The sequence below is a fragment of the Platalea leucorodia genome (assembly GCF_965183815.1).
Source record: "Platalea leucorodia genome assembly, chromosome: 20".
In the NCBI taxonomy this organism is placed as follows: domain Eukaryota; kingdom Metazoa; phylum Chordata; class Aves; order Pelecaniformes; family Threskiornithidae; genus Platalea; species Platalea leucorodia.
In genome coordinates, this window is record NC_138842.1 from 6,477,844 (window position 1) to 6,498,986 (window position 21,143).

Genomic DNA, 21,143 nt, shown 5'->3' on the forward strand with positions numbered 1-21,143 from the left:
TGAAAGTGAAACAGTATACATTGAGACCAACTTACTGTTTTGGTTCTCTAGTTGCACCACGAATGTTGAAGTCACTGAAGAGAGCTCATTGGGTCAGGGCTAAAGGCTTTAATGAATTGGGGGATTATTTTTTTTAAAATATGTTCTTAAAATTCCATTTCACTTTTATGAAAAAATACTTTAAAATGTTTCTTCAAAGTGAAACCTAAGTACTTGCATTTTTCCTGTGCTTTCTGCTCAAATCTCCTTCAATCAAAATAACCGTACAGAAATTCACAAAAGTTTAGGCAGCCTGAATCTGCATTTAACAAGGAAAAGAAAATGCTGAGCCCTACTTCAAAATCACTTCACCCTGGTGCCCTGTAGCTAGTTAGATGCTGGTACTCCACAACCTGAAGGTTGTTTGTTTGAAAGATGAACCATCTGTGGATTTCAGAGCACGATCAGTTTGCAGATACAATATCAAAATTGACTTTAGAGCTATTCAATGTACACACAAATGGATGTGTATGTGGATGGCTTCCCCCCTACCCTGTGCCAGTTCCTCTACATCAGCAAGAATATTTTTAGAAGCAAAGCCCTCAGAAGCCCATAGGCTTGGTTCACACTGTTTCTGTCTTTCTACATTCAGTTAGCCCAGCCTAGCTGAGGCACATAACCCATCATGCCTCAGTCGTCACTTAGGTCTGAACCTAAGAGCTAAATGTACATTGTTTCTAAAGGTTTCAGTGCTCATGCTGAAGGTATACAAATAATGCCAAGAACAAACATCTAAGAGCCTTGTTCTCAGTAGGTGTAACTCTGTATAGTCCTATTAAAGTGTACCAAGAACATCACCCAAGGACTGAGTAAAATGAAATATCTTAAAACACTTTGTTCCCTTCCCTAGTTTCTAAAAATGATTTTGCCTGGCCCACTAAATATTCAGATTTCCAAATGACAGTGAGGTAATAAGGCATGTATGAAAAGCCTGACCCTGTGATTTCCAACAGTAACAGCATGCAGTCGTGAAGGAAGAAGGACAATTTTAACATTGGAGACATCCCTACCTCTTCAAGCATGAGGAAATGCTCTTTCCTACCTACAGTCATGATGACTCAGCCGTTTGGAAAGAATGCAGAGAGCTCAAGAAAACAGAGGGGAAATGGAAGAGTACTATGAACTGATTCCTTGTCCCACAGTATGCCAGGACAGTCCCAACACATGAAAAATACAGTAAATCTAACCAGTCTATAAGACATGAGTCTACAAACCTGCTCGTGCCTGCAAATGCAGATCAATTTTTGCTAACTTCCATCAGCCCACTCCAACAACACATAAGCTGAATCATTCCTCTCCAGAGCTCAGCAATGGGCTTACTGTCGATCACAAGCATGTTTTACTTCATCAGCAACATGTAACAGCAGACTATGATGCATTTTACTCTCTAGCCCTCATTTTAGATCCTCTGGGAAAACAACTATATTCTGTTAACAAACCAGCATCTGCTAGTACTTTTCAGCTGAGAAAGCACAGAAAAGCTGGCTTTGAAACCAGGCTTCAGAGTACAGATCCATTCTCTATAGCTCCTAAAGGTTTGCTCTGGCAAAACAATTAAAAACCAACCAACCCCCCCTCCAAAAAAAAAAAAAAAAAACAAAAAAAACAAAAACAACCAACCAACCAACCAACAAAACCCAAAACTCAGAGGAAACATCTAGAAATTTTTTCTTGCAACATCTTTTAAGGTCTGTCTGAATAAAAAACTTTCTTACCAAAAAAAACTGGTTAAAGTCAGAAGCACCCAAAGGAGGAAGACCCGTCACAATTCTCCAAGTAGCAAGATTTTTCCCTTTTGTCTTGTATGCATATTAGGCCCCTAAATTTAAAGTTTTGCCTTCAGCTTTGCTGGATATTTGTGACAGATACAGGCTGGTGAAAATCTATGCCAAAAAACTGATGAATAAACAAGGTTACTCCCATGCCTGGCTAGTTATTTGGAAAGCTGAGAAACCTTGCATATAGTTTGGGATTAGGTAATCAATGCCATAATGGATTTGTCAAGTCAATGAAATAGAAACATGCACCACTGACAGCTCATCTGTGCCCATGGGAGGTCACTGTTGCTTCATAGAATGGATTAGATGTGCCGGTTTTAGGTTAACAGCACAGCTCAGGTCAGGAACACCAGCAAACCACTTCCTCTGTAGTAGCTCAGAGTTTCTCTCCTTGATTACCTTTTCCAGAAACATACCAAAAAGCAAGCATACAATTACATACTTTTGAATGCAGACTGATATTTCTCAGAGCTGTACGAAGAGGAAAACAAATTACATCTCCAGATGCCCTAAGGCATTGAAAACTGGCAGATCAAAATAGTTTCTTCACCCTTGCTAGCCTGTAATTCTTCAAGACCTGATCACACAGCTTAGAAGAAAACTGAATGCCTTCAACAATTAACTGCATCTGATCACTACATACAATGGCATTAGAAACTAATATCACACAGGAAAACCAGGTTTACTTGTCATGGTCTGAAGAGGTGCAAGCAGTCTGGGAAATTTCTTAGTTCATATCTGTGGGGAACTGAGTCAAGCCAGCAGTCTGACACGAGAGAAATTTCATCACGGTTGAATAAATGGTATTTTGGGTAGGTAAAAACAGTCTGAACATGCCATCTCTGTCATCACTAGGGAGTTCTGAATCCAAGGAAAACATTTAGAAGTAACCATGGAGCATCACTGAAGATGAGTCAGTAACAGACAATTCTTCGGAATTTACAATAAAAATCATGCAAGAAGCGACAATGATATTATCAATTACAGCTTCATTACAGCTGCAACCCACTCTTACTCTCCTGCCTTCACTATATATCTTTTACAGTGAAGATTGTTCTGCAGACTTCAGATGATTTCACAAGCTCTGATGCCTTCAGCCCTCGGATACGTGGCTGTGTGAAGCGGGTGGAGAAACACAGCTATCTGTACAAAGCAAGTAACATGACTTCTTCAGGACAGAGATAAGCTCTGTTACAACTGAGCAAATAGACAAGAATCCTTCCGATACCCTCCATTCTCAGGAAAGATGGTCATTACGAGGGAAAGCATAGATGAGACGACATCATATAAGCATCCTTAAGGAAAGGCAGAATGCCTTTAGAAGGCACAACATATGAAAACTGACCTTGTCCATGTCCTATGTTCTATTTCTGTCATCTAAAGGCAAAGCAGACCATGAATGGTTACTGAAAGAAAATAATCACCACTAAGTGAAAATACATCATCTTTCATCTAACAAATCTAAATATTTCAAAGCCATAGGAAAGCAGGACATCAGTTACCAGAACAGGCATTCTAAGGAGATCTGAATGACTGCGATTGATAAGAGAAATTAATTTTGTCTTGCAACACAGTTTTGTACTGCAGCAAGAGGTAAGTAGAGTTCGTATTTCACAGTCATTGAAATGACTAAGGGCTGCTCAGGTTCACTTGCTCAGCACTGACATCTGTCATTATAGTTTGTTTCTTTCTGAAGCATCATATACAGGCCACTGTCAGCAGACATCCCAGATACAATTACCCAATGGCCTGTCTCAGCATAGCTAATTCCTGTTTACTATGAAAATATGAGACAAACTCGATAGCAATGTCACAACCTCATTTCACTGCCAGCATGGATGCAAGCTGTTAGAAGTTTGCACGTCTAGAGTATAGCATAAGTTAAGCTTTCCATTGAGGGCATGCAAATGGAACCTCTGCAAAAGAGCACTGCTTCCCAGGAGAGAGACTCAGAAGAAGGAAAAATCCACACATCTTCTGTACTAGTTCTGAATTTTATACAGCTTCGGTATTCAGTGAGTGCCTTTTAAATTACTAGTCATCCGTTTAGTTCAAGACCTATTTACACAGTACGACATTCACCTTTAAAGAGAATTATATGCATACAGTTGATATTTTATTTGTATTCTAATTAGACATTGAAAGCATGTGCAGGGGAAACCCTTATGCTTGCTTTCTACATTAGTGCAAATTAAGCCCACCATCTCCTGATCCCTACATATGTGAAAGAGAATGTTGCAAAGGTTTCCTTTATTAATAAAGGACTTCATAGTCAGGCGAGTTAACAGTTGGCAAAACAACAGCATCTAAAGGGAAAGACAGACAAACACCTAACCCAGCAAATGCCGTTAAAGTGGGTGTGTGCACTGAAAAAACATGTAGCAACAAGGGATGAAGGAAGCTAGAGAGCATTCATCCTACATTCAAAGATATAAAAGGAGCTCTACACACTGGCAGCATAACTTGAAAGTTTACATGGACAGAGATTTGCAGAGCTGCTCATCACGAATCAGTTGGAAAGGAATTGCTTTAATTACAGTCATCCACTAGGAACTTCCAGATGATGACGGCCATTTTTGCTGAAAATATTAAATCAGTAATGAGCATACCTGAATCAGTATACCAGTAACTACATCAGTAAACCTAAAAAGGTTAAAAAAAAAATAAAAAATCCCCAAACACAAAGATCTGGCATGCAATTTTTCATACAGGAGAGAGCAAGCAGAAGACAGGAAGCACAAACCAGTCTTTCCTAAAGGCTCAGACAGCTCTGTTTATGACCAAACCTGTGTTTTGACTTCATTCCCTTCCCCAGATGACTGTCACTGAAGACCCTTACCCAAACGATCGTACTTGTATCCTCATTTCTCACATCTTCGATGCTTGAAATTTTCTCACTTTCTTAGAATATGGTACAGGGTAGGTTAAAAAAGCAGAAATTACTAAAACTGTGGAAGATAATGAAAATATTCTATACCCCTGGGTAGAAAATACTTTCCCAGCCCAGGATTCACTGGGTAATAAGCTAAATAGTTCTGTCCATAGCTGTAGGAATCAAGAGGTACTAACTGAAGCAGTATCTACAGATCCTAGAAAGCCATATTTGCAATCTCTCTGCTTGCTGTGCATGCTGAAACTTGCCTTGCCATGATATATACAGGAGGACACGATGTAGCATTATTAGCGGGTCCAAATTTAAAATTGTTATTGAAAAGACAGAGATGAAGCTATAAATGGACAGCGCATTTCCAGTAGTACTTGTTTATAGAATAAGGCTCATAAGAGCTATTTGAAATTAGAGTAACAAAGTATTCGCTTAAAATATGAGGTACGTATTGAAGTTGGAAGCAGGAGAACCACAAGACTCCCAGTTAAACAAATGCAAAGCCTTGGAGACCGTTTCTTGTAGTGGCCGCATTCCAAGGTTTTTGTTGCTAGTTTTGGAAATCTCCTTCTCTTCTCATGGCTACAGGGATCCATTTTGGTCCTTTCTGTATCATAAAACTAGGCTAATTCCTGCTTTCACTGTAAATGTAATAGCATATTATAAACAAGCAGTGAAAAGTATTCAATATATGGGTTGGAGTATGGAAGAGAATAGAAAGACGAGAAATCTCCAGTGTGATTTACTGCCCAATAAATGCAATGATTCACCATGGTAATTTCCTGTTTGCAGCAGGCCAAATTCTCCCACCTATACAAGCGTTGAGTAGTTCCTTAAATGATGCCTCGTCCTACTGATTTGAACAGTACCATTTACAGAATAACATACTGTTTCATGTCACTAAGGAACTGGACCCTGGCTCCAGCTTGTTCTAGACTCATACAATCAACAAGGCAAAGCAGGTGGAACAGAAGGAAAATATTTACCAAAGCAGAGCAGAATGTGTCCTTAGTTAAAAATAGACACAATTTGTGGCTGTCTCAATGTCAGAAAGGTAAATAACCTTTTAACTTCTGAAATACCCTCTAACAAATCACTTCCCTTAAGCAAACTGGTCACAATCCACTAAGGAAGAAACTGGAATATTGGCTCCCTAAATGTCCTTAATCCCTGAACATGACCTACAGAGCCCTGTGGATTTCACAGGAATAAAAGAGAGCTGCCTTGCCCTTGTTAATTGAAATCGTGGGCAGCCATGCAAAGGCGTGGATGCTTTAATCATTCCTCTCCCCTATGCATTCATGTTTTTCAGATCCAAATGCAGTAACGTTACTAGATAGAAAGTGGTTGAGCCTCCATCCCTGGAGGTATTTAAAAGACGGGCAGACGTGGTGCTCGAGGACATGGTTTAGTGGTGGACTTGGTAGTGATAGGTTAACGGTTGGACTCGATGATCTTAAGTGTCCTTTCCAACCTTAATGATTCTATGATTCTATGATCTGCAAGGCAGGGAGCCAGTAATAGCCTTCCCAGTACTAGTGCAGCGCAGATTCGTTCCTGATTCTACGCTTGTCAAATCTCCTGGCTTTGATCAATACCTAAATAATTCTTTCAGCATCCCTGAGACTGGACTTATTATGCTCAGTACAGAGAAAGTGGGAGACAGAGGATTGCACAGGTCTGTAGAGAGGAGTCATTACCCAGTTTAAACTAAAACACGTATGTAACATTGTTCTTTTAACATGCTCCAGAAGGTCTGGCTGCTTTCTGCTCAGACTGATATATAAGATGAGTCTGCTTGGGCGTAAAGCCGGAATGCTTTCCAAGACACAGCTAAGGAGCTGCCGCATTTGATAAGCACTGTAATCTTTTTTCAAACTAGGTACTTGAGAGAAATATCTGCTTACCGAGTTGAAATGGCATAGCCACAAGTAGGATTGTACAATGAAATATATTTCTCAGGGACATGAGAAGGGAGTTTAAATCTGGTACTGAAGTCTCCTTGTGACAAGGAAATAGACTTCCTATAAGAAGAGTACCCGTCCAAACAGATTCTGAATCCTATTGAGTTTTAATAGTTGCACCTGTCACAATATTTAGGAATTCTTCCTTGCTAAGAACACAAACAACCAAAAAACCCCAAACCCACACACAAATAGAAACAATATTATCCTTAATGGAGCATATAGCACTTCTCTCTCTTCACAAATTCAAAGCTATGCAGATTGTAGGGGATGTCTTTCCTTAGCTGAAATGTCTTGTTTAAGGGAAGATCATTTATTTTTGCTTCATGAAGGCTGTGAGCTCTTGCACAGCCTTAGAAAAACTCCCTTTTTTTTTTTTTTTTTTTTTGAGAAAAGAATTCACAAAACATTTACTTCAGGATCAGTTACTTGTTTGCACAACCCCGTCAAGTAGTCTAATTCAGTCAGAGGTTGCTTTTCCCTACTCATGCCATTTGCAGTAAATCAACCAGAGTTTAATTTTTCTGTTTCGCACCAAAGGAAAAATTTTTTTCAACTTGTACTCAATCTCTTCTTGGGAAAAGGAATTTCTTCATCAGCTGCTGCAGATTGTTGGGAAAGAGGGTGGGGCCTTCCCAGGCTGACGTACTTCAATCCATACCTGAGTATAAAGAGCGAGGGAGAATTGCAGCCAAGAAACTCTCAAAAGCTGTTTCCAGTGACTGCTGGGATTCCAAGGCTGGCTTTATTCTGCAACTGCTAGAACTTGCTGCTAAAAAGAGAAGAGGGAAGCTGGACCCAGCTTATAGTGCCTAATTACATTAGAAAATTAGATACAATTACCACGTTCTCAATGTGAATGTGAAACTGGATTGAATTTTTTTTTTTTTTTTTTTTAAACACAACCAAATAGGCTTTTTTCCTCCTCTCTTCTTTTTCATCTTTTTCTACACACACAGCGGTAATGTTGCAAACAGTCTGCATGAGTCCTGAACTACTGGTCAATCAAAACATCAGTGAAAATGAAATCTGTGGCTATAGCCCAGGCCAGGGATCTCCACTGCCTGGAGAAACTGCCAGTCCTAAAAGCTATTTTCAACAGAGCCCATCGTTGCCAGACTCTGGATTAACTGAATTTAATGTTGCGAGTCCCAAGATCTACCCTCCTTCTTCACATAAACCTCAAAAGATGTCTGCTCCTCCTGGTAAGATCAAATCTTTATTCACGTTTTCTATTTTATGCAACACTATTATGCTTCTTTTGCAAAGCGATAAAGTACACTGACTTGCAGCTCCTTTTGTGCTAGCAGAGAGCTCTACTAACAGTAGCACATATTAAGCTTCTGAGGCAATGATATCGAAGATGTACGACACGCTCCTACTCATGTCTTGTTTTAATTTTATTGTGGTCTGTTGTTGAAGTCAGAAATTACTCTGTTTTGTAAAGGATGCTCAATATTCCATCATTTCTGTCTATCTCTAGCATTTTGCTGCTCATTTACATTCTGAATTGCAAGTTTCGTTCTGAATCTAACAGCAAGGTAATAGACATGACTTCCTGAGTTATTAACATTACAAAGTCATATGAAAGTGTTTTTGGTGAATCTTTGCCTTTGCTGAGTTCTTCAATTTCATGGATACATCTGGCATGTAATCTGATCCATCATACAGCATCTTTACTGTAAAATAGCTTGAAAAATAATAATATATTAGCAATTTGGGGTTTTTTTAATGATGCTTTTCAGAAAGGCTTTAAAATACTCTACAAATAGTAAATAATTCATCGTCAAAACACCAGCCTAAAAAAGGAATTATTCCCATTTCTAGAGCAGTCTGAAAAATAAATTATGTTTTTTGAGGTCCCAATGTTTTAATTATTCAGTGATAGGTTAAACATTCAGAAATGCCAGAAATCTTAGCAGAAAATGACAATTCAACATATATACAGAATGTACTATTTGCTACTTGGGATTCAACACCCTCCTGCTGAAGGGGTGTCAGTCTCTCATTGCCTGGAGCAGGGAAGAGAAACAATATCACGCAACTAGAAACCACATCTTGTGTGGCTGGTTTCCATGCCAATATTGCCTACTCTGAGACATCCCAAGTTTGGGGAGGTGCACCACTCCCACCTGCTGAGCTCCTACAGTTCTCCTCCGCAGGACTTAGCCAGCCAGACTCCAGCAGCTGCTACAGGGCACACAGGCAGTTTTTAAGTCAAGGAGGAGTATTGGTACAGGCACCTCATGTTTTACTTAACACTGACTGCTCCTGTAATAGGAACTGCTTGCCCAAGCTGCATACACCTTTTTCATTTTAGGCTGCTGTGTTGTTTAATCATAAGCGTGTTTTAATCACAAGTGCTGTTTTCATTCCTCATGCCATGAGCTGCGCTAGGAAGAGAAGCGTCTCTCTGCTCCAGCAAGCATTGCTGCTGGATGACTCCTTATTCTCAATAGCCCACACTCTGACTCCCAACACTCGGGCTTCTTTAGAACAGTGGCCTTCTATATGGTGTACTTTACGTGCTAACCAGTTGGGAAGACCCTGAGCTAAGGCAATAAAGCTATTGTTTTATAATGACAATAGCCGTTACTGAGTGCATTCTATACAAAGATCATTCTCGGGGGGGGGGGGGGGGACACTGACACAGCGTTACATAAAAGGTATTTCAAAAGCAATGCATTTAAGCTCCTAATCTGGGCAAGTCTTTCAAGTTTGGGGATTCAAGTACAAGATGCAAGACGACCTAACACAAACAATTACAGAGCAGCTTGTTTTGACGAAGACAAGCTTGTTTGGACAACTATATATATTCTCAAAAAACTATTTCGTTTCACTACAGAAAATGATTGCTTCCCTTTGTATCACACCACATTGCCTGCCAAACACACCAAGAACCACTGGAGAAAGACATTGGACATAGCATCACTATCTCATTTCTGAAACAATTCTGTTCCTTACTGTTCCACTGATATCAATATAACAAACCACAGGACAGGAAACTGCAAAGACAGATTTACTGCAACAGATGAAAATTAGAACATGACTAAGAGGGGCAATCTAAACAGTGTTGACATATTCCCCAAGAGCAATCACGTGCTCTAAGTCAGTATGGCTCCCCTAAGCTGAAGGGCACCAAGAAAAACTGCCCAAGGCCAAGTCTCAAGACAGCACATTTATTTCTGCACCACCGAAAGCTCTAAACGAGAAACAGCCAACTTCTTTTCCTTCTTTTTCCCAACCATCCATCCGAATTTCCTTCCGCATTGCTACCCTGCCCCTATTGTCCTCTTTCCAGCTACAGTGGCACATTTACACTTGGGACAGTCTCTCCTCTTTCTTCACTCAAAACTGAAACCGTCCCTGCACACTAAAGTTTGACCATGGCCTTCATGTGGTAACTTGCAGGTTAACTCAGCTCTCTGCTTAGGCCCTCAGACTGAAGATCCCACAGCCAGCTTTGGGGTTTGTTTTTGTTTTGTCTCTTAAGAAAAGAATTCCCTTCGTGAGGCCCCGCAGTCTGTTGTAGCCTGAGAAGCAATGCATTAAAGGAATCGTTAAGCAGGAAGCAGGCCAGAGCTAAGGAACATGTAGGGTGATGTGGAAATTTTCCACAATTGATGATGAACATCAGACTCACAGGCTGTCTGTCAGGGTGACCTCATCCTCCCACTATTCTATAATAGGTCAGAGAATCATGTTACTTTAAGCATTGTGTTATGACTTTTCCAGACTCTGGACTTAGCTCTGATCCCCCTCAGAAGCGCTACATGGGTGTGAGAGTAAAGATGCCAGTACGGGAATTACTGAGAAAAATTCGGCTTTCCAAAGGCCTGGACCCAGCTCACAGCAAGGTGAGGACTCTTCTTGAGTTTAGAAAGGTTGCTTCCAGAGGCGTAGCATCCTGGTGCATGGACATCACACTCCCACTCTGCCAGTATTCTGGAGAGGTTACACCTACAGCTGCTGCCTCTTCCAGCCACCAAATTAATGTTTTTGATGAAGGTGGAGAATATACCAAATTCTAAACAGGCTGAGGGCCTGTGCTAGGAACATTTCCAAGACAGTGACAGCAAGAACCCATTTGTGCCCTGGACGCTACACATCATGCAATCAAGCCAAAGATGGCCTGAGAACCAATAACAATTTTGCTCTAGCCACCCAGATTTCTGAACAACCTGCAAAAACAGCCCAAGAAGCTGGTAAACTCCCAGATATCTGGTCTGTTTTAAAGATCTTTATAAGGCTGCCATGCATTACTCACTCATGAAAATTTATTCACCTGCAGTCTCTGCTGTGCAAAGTACATAGCACAGGACAAAATCTACCTTGTTCGTGTAACAATATTCGCCACTGTTTCATCTTCTCTTATGTGCAAGCATCTCAAATTGAGTTGGGTGTTTTTGTCTCCTCAGGAAGCCTCATTAATGAAGATGGTAACCAAAGGATCCTCAGGAAAAACAGGTTAGGAAACTCCTCTCTTGGTAACAGAGCCTCCTTTTCTAGTAAGATCATCACTGTTAGGTACCCAAAGAGCTGGACCACTTCTCTCCCACGGTCAGTGACCCATGCTTGTTCCTAGCTTCCCTTAAATTACAGGACCAGGGCAGCTGTGCATCACCACCATGTACATGTTATCTGTGGCAAAACTTCTGATGACAATATCTTCTGAATGTGTCTTCCCCAGCTCTCCCCCAAAAAATAGCTTATTTCTTCCTTTCTTTCCAACAGAAAAGAGAAGAGTTCACCCTTATACAGAGAAACAGCTTAGACAGGTATGCATAACACCTTTAACTCTGTGCTGCCAGCCTCCTCAGGCATATTTCATATTATATCACTGAGTGAGAACAGGACATTTCATGTCTGTTTTCCCTCCCCCATCTTCCGCCCTCCCCGTTTTTGTTGCTGTTTCAGAGCAGGCAGAGCGTTGGGCAAACGCTAAAAGGCTTAGAAGACCTTGATATCCTGGTGGAGGTGCTGCAGGAAGATTTGAACAAAAGCCAGTTGAAGAAGGAGTCTCTGCATTCTGTGCCAGATGGCTTTTGGCAGAGCTTCTCCACAGATCTGCAAGCCTCTCGGTGGGAAACTGGAGGAAGCAAACAGGCAGCTGGTGGCCTGCAGGAAAGACGCCACAGCTTAACCAAGTTGCGTTCATACTGCTGTTTCAAAGATTTCGACTCGGTATTGCAGGGAGAGGTAGAGACTTCTTTCCATGATGATCAGAAAAATATGCAAGAGTCCAACTCACCAGGAATATTCTCAAGGACAAGTGAGAAAGAGAGCAGCTGGTGGATACAGGGTGCATCCACAAGTACCCAGAAAGATTTCCCAAGGCATTCTTCACAGAACACATCTCCACAGTTTAACCCATCAGGAAGCTGTTCGGAGGCACTTCTGGAAGCTAACACAGGCTCTCCAGACATTGAGGGACACTTGAAGTCGACCCCAGTTTCTTTCACACAGCAGGATCTCTCTGCCATCTCTTTCTTTCAGTTCCAGCTACACAGGGAAGAAAGTTTACTGAGAAATATCCCAGCAGACAAACTGCTTGCACCTGATGAAAATGGCAACAGGTCTCCAATTTTTCTATTGAAATATATTGATTTCTATTTCCTGCGGAATCACTCGTCCTGAGGCTTTGCTCTAACTTCAACTGCTAGTTTTGGGCACACCTGTAGCAAAGGCTTCCTTGCTCAATGGGAAGCTCAAACTTGCCTCAGTACACACAGTTTTAGGCAGGTAGTAAAAACAGAAAGATTCCATATTTGCAGTAGTATTGCCAAACTACAGTTGACATCAGGACAAATTCAGAGCGTTAACAATATTAAAGACTGAGTTGTATATGTAGGTATTCACGAGAAAATTAGAATCAAGCAAAACAAGTAATTGCTACTGAAAAAAAAAAAAAGATATGCAAAAGAGATCTTTTCCATGCTGCAGACACTCTCAGGATAATTACTTGTATTATTAGTTGGGAATAAAAATGGGTGGGAGGATTACCAAAACATACATATGCTGCTAGTCTAGAGCATAGACTTTCAAAGAACTGGGAGTGGCTGTTTTAGAAATTAAATGAAAGCAAAGGTTTTACTGATCCCATTTTCCCTAGAATGGCATGCTTATAGAGAAAATAGCTGTTTATAAAAAAAAAATAAAATCTCTTATTAGGTTACATATAGTTCAGCTAGTTTGGGGAAGCCGGTATCATATCAGATTGACAGAAAGCATGACATAAACTGTCCTAGTCTTGGTGAGAAAGAGATGTTCATGAACTGCTGTTCATCTAGGCAATCCTGTTCCCAACTGGAAGTATTTATAACCCAACACAGGGAGAGCTAAACAGAGCACTGTCCTCTTCCATGAAGCACTGTGTTCTGTTCAGAATAATGATTCTCAGTGCAATAATAAAATTAGACTTCACTTTTCAGCAATAATGTAATTGTAACTGAGTTACAGTAAGCCACCCACTACCAGATTTCCTGCATATTTTTTAAACAATACAGAAAAATTTCTCACGCATGAACAAAATCAATGACAATTAAGAAATTACGACATTTCTACTACCATGTTTATGTAAAATTCACAAGCTAAAATTTCCAGGAGCCCACTTACCTCTACGAAGTATTTAAACATCAGATTACATGCTCAAAAGAACATACAAGGCAGGACTACACACCAAATAAGCTAGCTCTGAGTTCTACTGAATGGTGAACAATATTAGTTACTGTGTCAAAAACCCACAAAAAAAGCCAAAAACAAACTAGAAACAGCAATAAGTGTCAGAGTTATTCAGACATCTTCAAGGATATCACACTACAAGACGAGGGAGAAATAAATAAATAAATGAAATCAATGCCTGCATTAATTTTTCCTCCAGAAGGAAAGGCAGACATGCCCAAATTTACAAGAAAAAAAGTCTTTTCAGGATGAAATTCAGGAGAAACACTTGTACTATTTTGAGTAGTTCAGTGAGACTGAATACACAGAAGAAATTGAGCTCTCCTCCTCCACAGGACTGAATTACAGTTTGGAAATACTTCTTTTAAGTGCAAGAAGAGGGTTTCCCTTCTCTAGATTTTTAGGTATCTTACACTCTTTTCACTGTACTGAAGGACACTTTAAAAAAGGAGGAGGAAATAGAGATCGTTAGCAAAAAGGAATCATGGAGTAGCTCCTGGAGAGGAGAGGAATGGCATAATAGCAAGAAGGGAGGACCAAGAAATCCTGGCAGACAAAATCAGCAATTCCATTATTAATATAGAGACTAAATAAATTAAACGCTTAAACATCCCAAGATTTCGTCATTTGCGAATCTTAACATTTCATGCTTTAAAATACATTCTCACTGTTACTTTGGAGTGTTTTAATCACTGCTTTATCTTCTAATTGTTTAAAACTGTGTGCTATTCCAGGCTGCTGCACAAGGCTGTTGCCCAGGGAAGAAGAGCTCTGACTTACGCACTTGCACAGAGATTTGCATCCCTAAATAAGATCAACGAGAAGGACGCAGAGAAACGGGTAGGATGCTAACTTGCCAAGAATAGGGTCATTTTCTATCACCCATAAACATCTTTCAAACTCCAGTCAAGCACCAAGCATCCTTTTGGACAAGGTGTGGCTACTGTCCTTGCAAAGAGGGGAAAACAGAAACAGGGAAGAAGTGACCTGCATAGAGCAAGTATTAGCACAAATGGGAACAGAACCCAGAATCCCAACTCCCCACCTCATTCTCTAACAAGCATTGTTGTTTTAAAACTGTTTTTGCCTTTCACAACAAGTTTCTCCCATTCTTCTCTTCTTAGACTGCATTACATCTTGCTGCAGAAAAGAACCAACATCTGATGGTGAGTGACCTGATATCCCTAGGAGCTAATGTCAACGAACAGGACAGTTTTGGGAAAACTCCACTCCACCTGTGTGCAGAGAATGGATATTTGAGAGTTTTAGAGGTAAGTCGGTCATTTATGTTGTATAAAGACATGTGCAAAGGTAGAGCAAAGACAACAAATGCATGTTCTTTTGTTTAAAATATGAAAAGGGTTTTCTGTACCTGAAAATTAACTTTGGTCTGATGTGGTGAAAGTAAGACAGAGTTGGGGAGTAGGGTGTATTTTGGCACTGCCAAAAATCAGGACTTATCTCACTCTGCTTCATTTCAGGTTTTGAAAAATTGCAAAAATAACGGGGTGTGTGTGGAAGTGAATCTGACCGACCATTATGGTAAGAGGAAAAGCTTGACTGCATAGATGCTTAGTGTAGACTCCAAAAGTTTCAGACTACAGATTTCATCTAGGCCAAAGAATGTTCAGTTTCATGTTTAAAACTAAAAGGTCTAGGAGGAGAGCCAATCAGTCTTAACAGGGCATCTCCTTATGATTAGCCAAGTGTGGGATGGTTTACTCCAGCAAGGCGTTCAAGCACTGGATTTGTTTGACTTTCCTGTGGTCTGTTCTGTTCAGGATTAACACCGCTACACTGTGCTGCTCTCGCCCACACCGTCTTAGTTATGGAAACTCAAAAAACTGACATCGACACTGACATGGGAAGGTTTCTCAGACTACGCAAAGATCAAATTCTTGAGGGAATTAACTGCTTATTACAAATGGGAGGAAAGCCTGAGTTGCAGGTGAGGACCAGCAGCAGGCTGTTTACTGTGGCCTTAGGTTTTCTTATTCTTTTGCGATCACAGGTTTCACTGTCATTTGCAGGTACTAAATTCATGTCAAATTACCACTCCCTATTTAAAAATTGAGGAGAACACAGAACTCATGTGTTTGCTTCGGACTCATAAACCTAAGGGACAGAACATTCTTCAAGAGGTAACTATCTATAGCTACTTTTACACAGGCGCTAGCATTCATACCCAAGAAGATAAATGCAGTAATGTACCGTCTTGTAAACACAGTAGATGATGCTCCCAGCCTTGCCCTATCTTGCACAGGGCAGAAAATCCCTTTTCAGGGAAAAAGCACTGTATGAGCTCTTACCACACTTGGTCCCATCCCAGCTCTAGGGACCGCTATATTTGCTATAATTTAGAGCAGTCCAGTTGCATGCAGGTCCTGCCAACATACTGCTCACACTTGTCCCCAATTCAAACTCCTCCTAGCAGCAATGCCTTCATTTCCAACGTTTTACAGCACACCAAGCCAGACAGAGGTATCTCAGAAGCAATACCAGGGGAATTCTTCCTCTGCTGATAAAGGAATTCTACAGGCCCAAATATTGCCACTATATTCGGTTACCTTCAGCAGCTTCTTAAAAGAGGAAGAGCTCATTTTCTCTTTCCCTAAGCACACACATTCAACACCAAAACTACCTAAAACCTGTATTACTGGGCCAAAAGATAACCAGATTATCCAGTGGGTATCAGCATCTCTTGCTAAATTTTTGGTGCAGGAAACAAGACACCAACACTGAAAAGCAGAAGCTTGAGTGCTTAACAGATGACTAAGTTTCTAGGGTGAAATTCTGCTCTATTGAAATAATGCAATATCCACCACAGATTCCAGAATTTTTGACCAAGATTAAGCAAATATTCACTGCTGAAAAGCTACAGCCCTTTTACCTTTTCTAGGGTCTTTTTTGACTCTGTCAGATAAGAGTTCCCACCAGTGTACATGTACAGAAACCAATAATATTGTAAGATTTCAATACAGACTTAAAGCCACATTTCAAGTCATTTAGGAACCTATCTTCTTAACAGTTATGCTCTGTAGGAGATAAAACACAGTAGAAAAAAATAATTTCAATCCAGCTCATTGCTGACTGAACTGTTAAACGTGCCACCCTGTCCAGTGGGGAAGAATCTAGGCTTCGCATGTCAAAACCAGTACAAGTTCTTGACACAAAACCTGCATCACTGTTAATGCTGGAAATTTACTGTTCTGGTTTCTTTATCTGTATAGAGTTACAGTTTGCTGGATGCTCCGAGAAGAATGTCCAGTCCCTTGTCACCAGATAACTCTTCTGAACTTCTTTCCATGTCACCTTCGGATCTCTTTGACATCATTCTTAAAGGTATTTCGTGGTAGGAAACTGATTTTACCTAGCTGGAGTCTTTGTAACTCAACAGCTGTAATGTAGTAGCTAGGCATTAGCTCCAGTACCTTCCCTGCATTGCTGTCTAACAATTAATCATCAGTTTATGTGGAAGTGATGGAAAAGGTGTCCAGTGACTTTATAATAGACTTCAGATTAACTCCAGAGTTCTGCATGGAATCTCTTTCGCTTGCAAAACTCCTTACTCGTCCAAAACCAAGTAGAAAATAGGGCAATAAATATGTGGCATTAGAAGGAGCACTTAGCATGTAGATTGAGCTGAATATTTGTTGGTTTATTGCCTTGCAGGGAAATGCTGATAAGGCTCATTATCTGCATGTCATGGTCCGTGTGCTGCAACTGTTGCTGAAGAATAGACAGAGAACAGACAGTAGAAGTCTTCAAATGTATTACAGCTTGAACTGACTGTTGAAAATATCTCCTCAGTACCCAGAAATAAAAAGTAAACTAATAAATGGGGAAAACCCTTGGGCCAGGTTTCAACAGTATTAGGCATTCAGTGTTAGATGCTCCAGTAAACGAATAGGTCTTAATTTTCTCACAAAGCTGAGCACTTGTACTTCTCTCTTGAAGGCTGAACTGTAGGTGTTCTACATTCTGAAGCTCTGACAACTTCTTAATGCCAGTGCCTAGCTTAAGAAAAAAACCTCCTTCGATTTTAGCCATTCAGAGTCTAGTCTTGAGAGTACCAGCGTAAGATTCATCTCTACAGTCCAAACTTAATGTCCAGATTTGCTGAAAATCTCAGACAATATGTAACTTTAAACATGAGCAATGGGAACTCGGAATCTGATGGGCTATATTTAATACTTTCTGCAGTCTGGCTCTGAATTTGTCCAAGGCTGCAGCTGTTACACGTTAAGGCAGTTCTACTGGAAAAAAAATTCCTTCAAAATAAAACATACCCACACACTGTTACTGAGCATGTTTTTTCAACAAAAATCGAGCTCTTTATTTATGCAATCAGAATTTGCCACCAGTAATGGATTGTAGGTGAAGTCTGGGACAGAAAGTGTTTTGAATCAGTTCCTTTCACTCTGAGTGATCTAACAGAGGAATATACCTTTGTAAAATTTCAGTATTTAACAACACTTTACAAGGATCATTTTTTATACTAAGCAATTTTGCAAGTTAGAAGGATAACAAGGTGCTTAAATTATTCTGTGCTGCCAGATATCCAAGTACTCAGTAGAATTCGTATAAATTAGATAATCATTGACAAAAAAAAAAAAAAAAAATTTCTCTTCCCAGACTTAGTATCCTTTTATTTTAACTTCTGATTGTGTATTAGCTGGTTTCTATGAAACTTCCCTGTTTGCTACATATGGAGCAATCTACATTTACATAACCTACAAAATGACTGATCCAGCAATCAAGTCACGTATGTCCCTCCTGTTGAAGTAAATGGGAGATTTTTCATGTGTAACCATTGCAGGATCCAGTATTAAGTACTCAGTATGTTTGGGGAATATTTTTTTAATGAACCCTTTCCATGTCTTTCTTGTAAAAAAGGTTACTTTCCTCGTATTGAATGTCCTTAAGTGTTAAGCTCCGAGAGCTATGTTGCACAACGTGAATTAAGTTTTAGTGAAAAATGACAGTGTTTAAGTTAATTCCACTGGGATTTGGGTCCTATCCTATGTTTCTTATGCCATGAACAGCTTTTAATACTTAAAAAATTTTTGAAGTATTTTATTAAAAAAATTAAAAATTGTTATTCACATGATGAGTTGTATAACACTACAGAATATTCATCCACCTCCTTCCATAGGCATCCCTCGCGTTTTAATCACGTGAAGTCTTTTCTTTTCCCCTTTTTGTCCCAGGTTTTACTTGGAAATACTAATATTTTCCTCTCTGATGATTTTTCTCTGTCCCCCCATCACCACTCATTCTTCCTTCATGTTTGCATTTTAACTCACATCTGTGCTCACAGAACTTTTTATTCATTTGAAGAAAATTAATGAGGATCTTCTAGGTTACTCAGCTTCCATTCGTGTGATTTAAGGATCAGATCCAACACCCATTGAAATTAAAGACTACTCCTCTTTAGTAAAAACTGACCAAGAAATTCTGCATCACATACAGAACCAAGAATGAAGCAGTATGGTGAACAAATAGAGAAGTGCATCAATGAGCATTCTCAGTGATGAAAAATTAATTTGCTTACAGGATATCTTAAAAAGAAAGTGTAGAAAACTATCGTATAAGAAAACAATATTAAGCAAGTTCTTTTAGTCACATGGAAACCATTCAGGTGAAAGGACAGGAACCTTAAGCTATTAGTATGTATCATTTATTCAATATACTCAAAGCTGAACTAGCTTGTAAAGTATATTCTACAACAGTTATACATTAATTGCATTGACATTAGTAGGTACGCTTCACATTGTTTCATTGTTCCTTCCTGTCAATAAACATATTATTTCATGCAGTATGTAACTTCTTGATTTTTATGTACTGGTATAGCCATACTACACTCACAACAGAAGTGACTATCATGAAAAGAGCAAATTAATCAGACTTTAAAAGCTCACGAGTATGTAAGGCTTTGTTGTTGTTTCGTTTTCTTTTTTAAGAGTACAGTGGTGCCTGTGCACAAGCACCAGCATTACCACAAAAAGGGGGGGGGGGGGGGAAGTGATTTATTTAAAAAAAAAAGTGAAAAATAAAAAAGCCTCCTTCTTTTCAAGGCATATTCATTAACCAAATACCTCTAACTAGGAGCTAGACAACTATTCTTTCAATGAACTATAAAACTAATTCTCAACATTTTTTCAGCACTAAAATTTTTGCCTAAACTAACTAATCTCAAACTAGAAAAAATAATCCACGGACCTAAGAAGATTAAGTAATATAAGAGTTTGATGAAAAAGCTGTAGCTTTTCAGCCATTCACTGTGGCTAACTGCAAACAACTATTCTATACAAAAAGAGAATAAGAGAGGGCTTCAAATAGGAATTACCCTCCATAAAAGTAACTTGCATTTTTACAGTAAGATCTTTTCTCACAATTTTTATGTTTTTGTGAGCAAAGCGACCTGTTAGCATTTAGATAGAGGCTTTGCAAGTGCTGCATAGTCCCTGCTCCTAGTGTGCTACTGCAGGTGATAAAACAGCTCTTTACAGATGATCGTTCTCAACAGCTGGGCTGAAAAAAAAAATTCAAGTGACTTCTGGGGAGATGTTTTCTAGCCCAGTATAAGCTAACAATTTGGGCAGTGCAGCACTGAAATTAACTCTGACCTGTATGTACAATACTAGAGAGGCCTAGTGATCTTGATGGTTCAGATTAGAGGCTTTTGCTTCGCTTCTCTTCATGAAAATAAAACCTCCCCTGGCAAGGCAGCTCCCTAACCTAGGCTAATTCGGGACTGTCTCAAAAAAAAGGATAGCCTTTACTGAATTCATAGAATCATAGAATACCAGGTTGGAAGGGACCTCAAGGATCATCTGGTCCAACCTTTCAGCCCCACACACACACACTCCACAAGTCTGTCCACAGATCTCTTTGGACAGTCCCAGCTCAAACCTGCTCAGTTAGCAGTGGTAACAAGATCTTAGAAAAAGATTTTACAATACTCAGAATTAACTCAATATCTTCGCCCACGACAGTCTTTAAACTGAAGTTTTGAATACGTGCACATGAACACCAGCCTACTGTTCTGGAAATACTCCCATGTTCCCATGAAATCCTCTTTCACGTTAATTACAAAAATTGGCTTCTGTGTTCAGTCCTGGTGCTGACAGGACTTCAGGTCACTGAAGTCCAAGGAGCGACCTCTTGACTTCAAGACATGTCCTGTGCTTTATTCACACAGGCTGCTACCATGCCCGTAGCAGAGGGAGAGGAGTTACCATTCTGCGCTTGCAGAAGAAGCATCCCCAGGACAAAATCTGTCCAGCACAGAGCAGAGGTCAGACCTATTCTAAGCTGCATTGACATTATCAACCTTGCTCAAAACTCCCCAGCCCTGGGCCCTTTTTGAAAGCAGCAGCCACAGCAGCATAAGGTTCAAGGTGCACAGCTGGACTGTGGCATGCCTGGGACCAAGCGCTGTGCTTCTGACACCTAAGTACCAGTTACGGCAACCAGGCTAGTATTTGCGGTATGAGTCCTACAGCTAATTCATTCTAAACCAGATCACATGTGCTCCCACAAGCTATAGTCATGCCTTTGAACTGTGGCCCAGGCCATGCTTAGAGAAGCTGCTTTCCTTCTTCACCTCACTTCTCGACTCATATTAAAAAATGAGTGCTGTTCACTGACTTACATGGTTACTTAGGTTCCCTGCTCCTTTGAAGATATATGAGCATTGGCATACTTAATTATTTTTAAGAGTAGTGTAAAAGCTTTGCCACTGAATTAGTAGCTATTCAGCAAAGAAAGATAAAAATAAATAAATAGATAGAT

The 21,143-nt window shown here is 39.9% G+C and overlaps 1 protein-coding gene across 1 annotated transcript; it reads left to right on the forward strand.

Moving 5' to 3' along the window:
• Positions 1 to 3,724: 3,724 nt before the first annotated feature.
• Positions 3,725 to 16,702, forward strand: LOC309599320 (uncharacterized protein; the record flags this gene model as incomplete). The annotated part of the gene is given in 13 exon segments (XM_082330622.1): positions 3,725 to 3,797; positions 3,800 to 3,832; positions 7,625 to 7,870; positions 10,401 to 10,522; positions 11,084 to 11,132; positions 11,400 to 11,443; positions 11,583 to 12,241; positions 14,081 to 14,186; positions 14,471 to 14,617; positions 14,828 to 14,888; positions 15,128 to 15,294; positions 15,377 to 15,487; positions 16,577 to 16,702. Coding segments are annotated over 13 exon segments (1,944 nt in total).
• Positions 16,703 to 21,143: the final 4,441 nt, after the last annotated feature.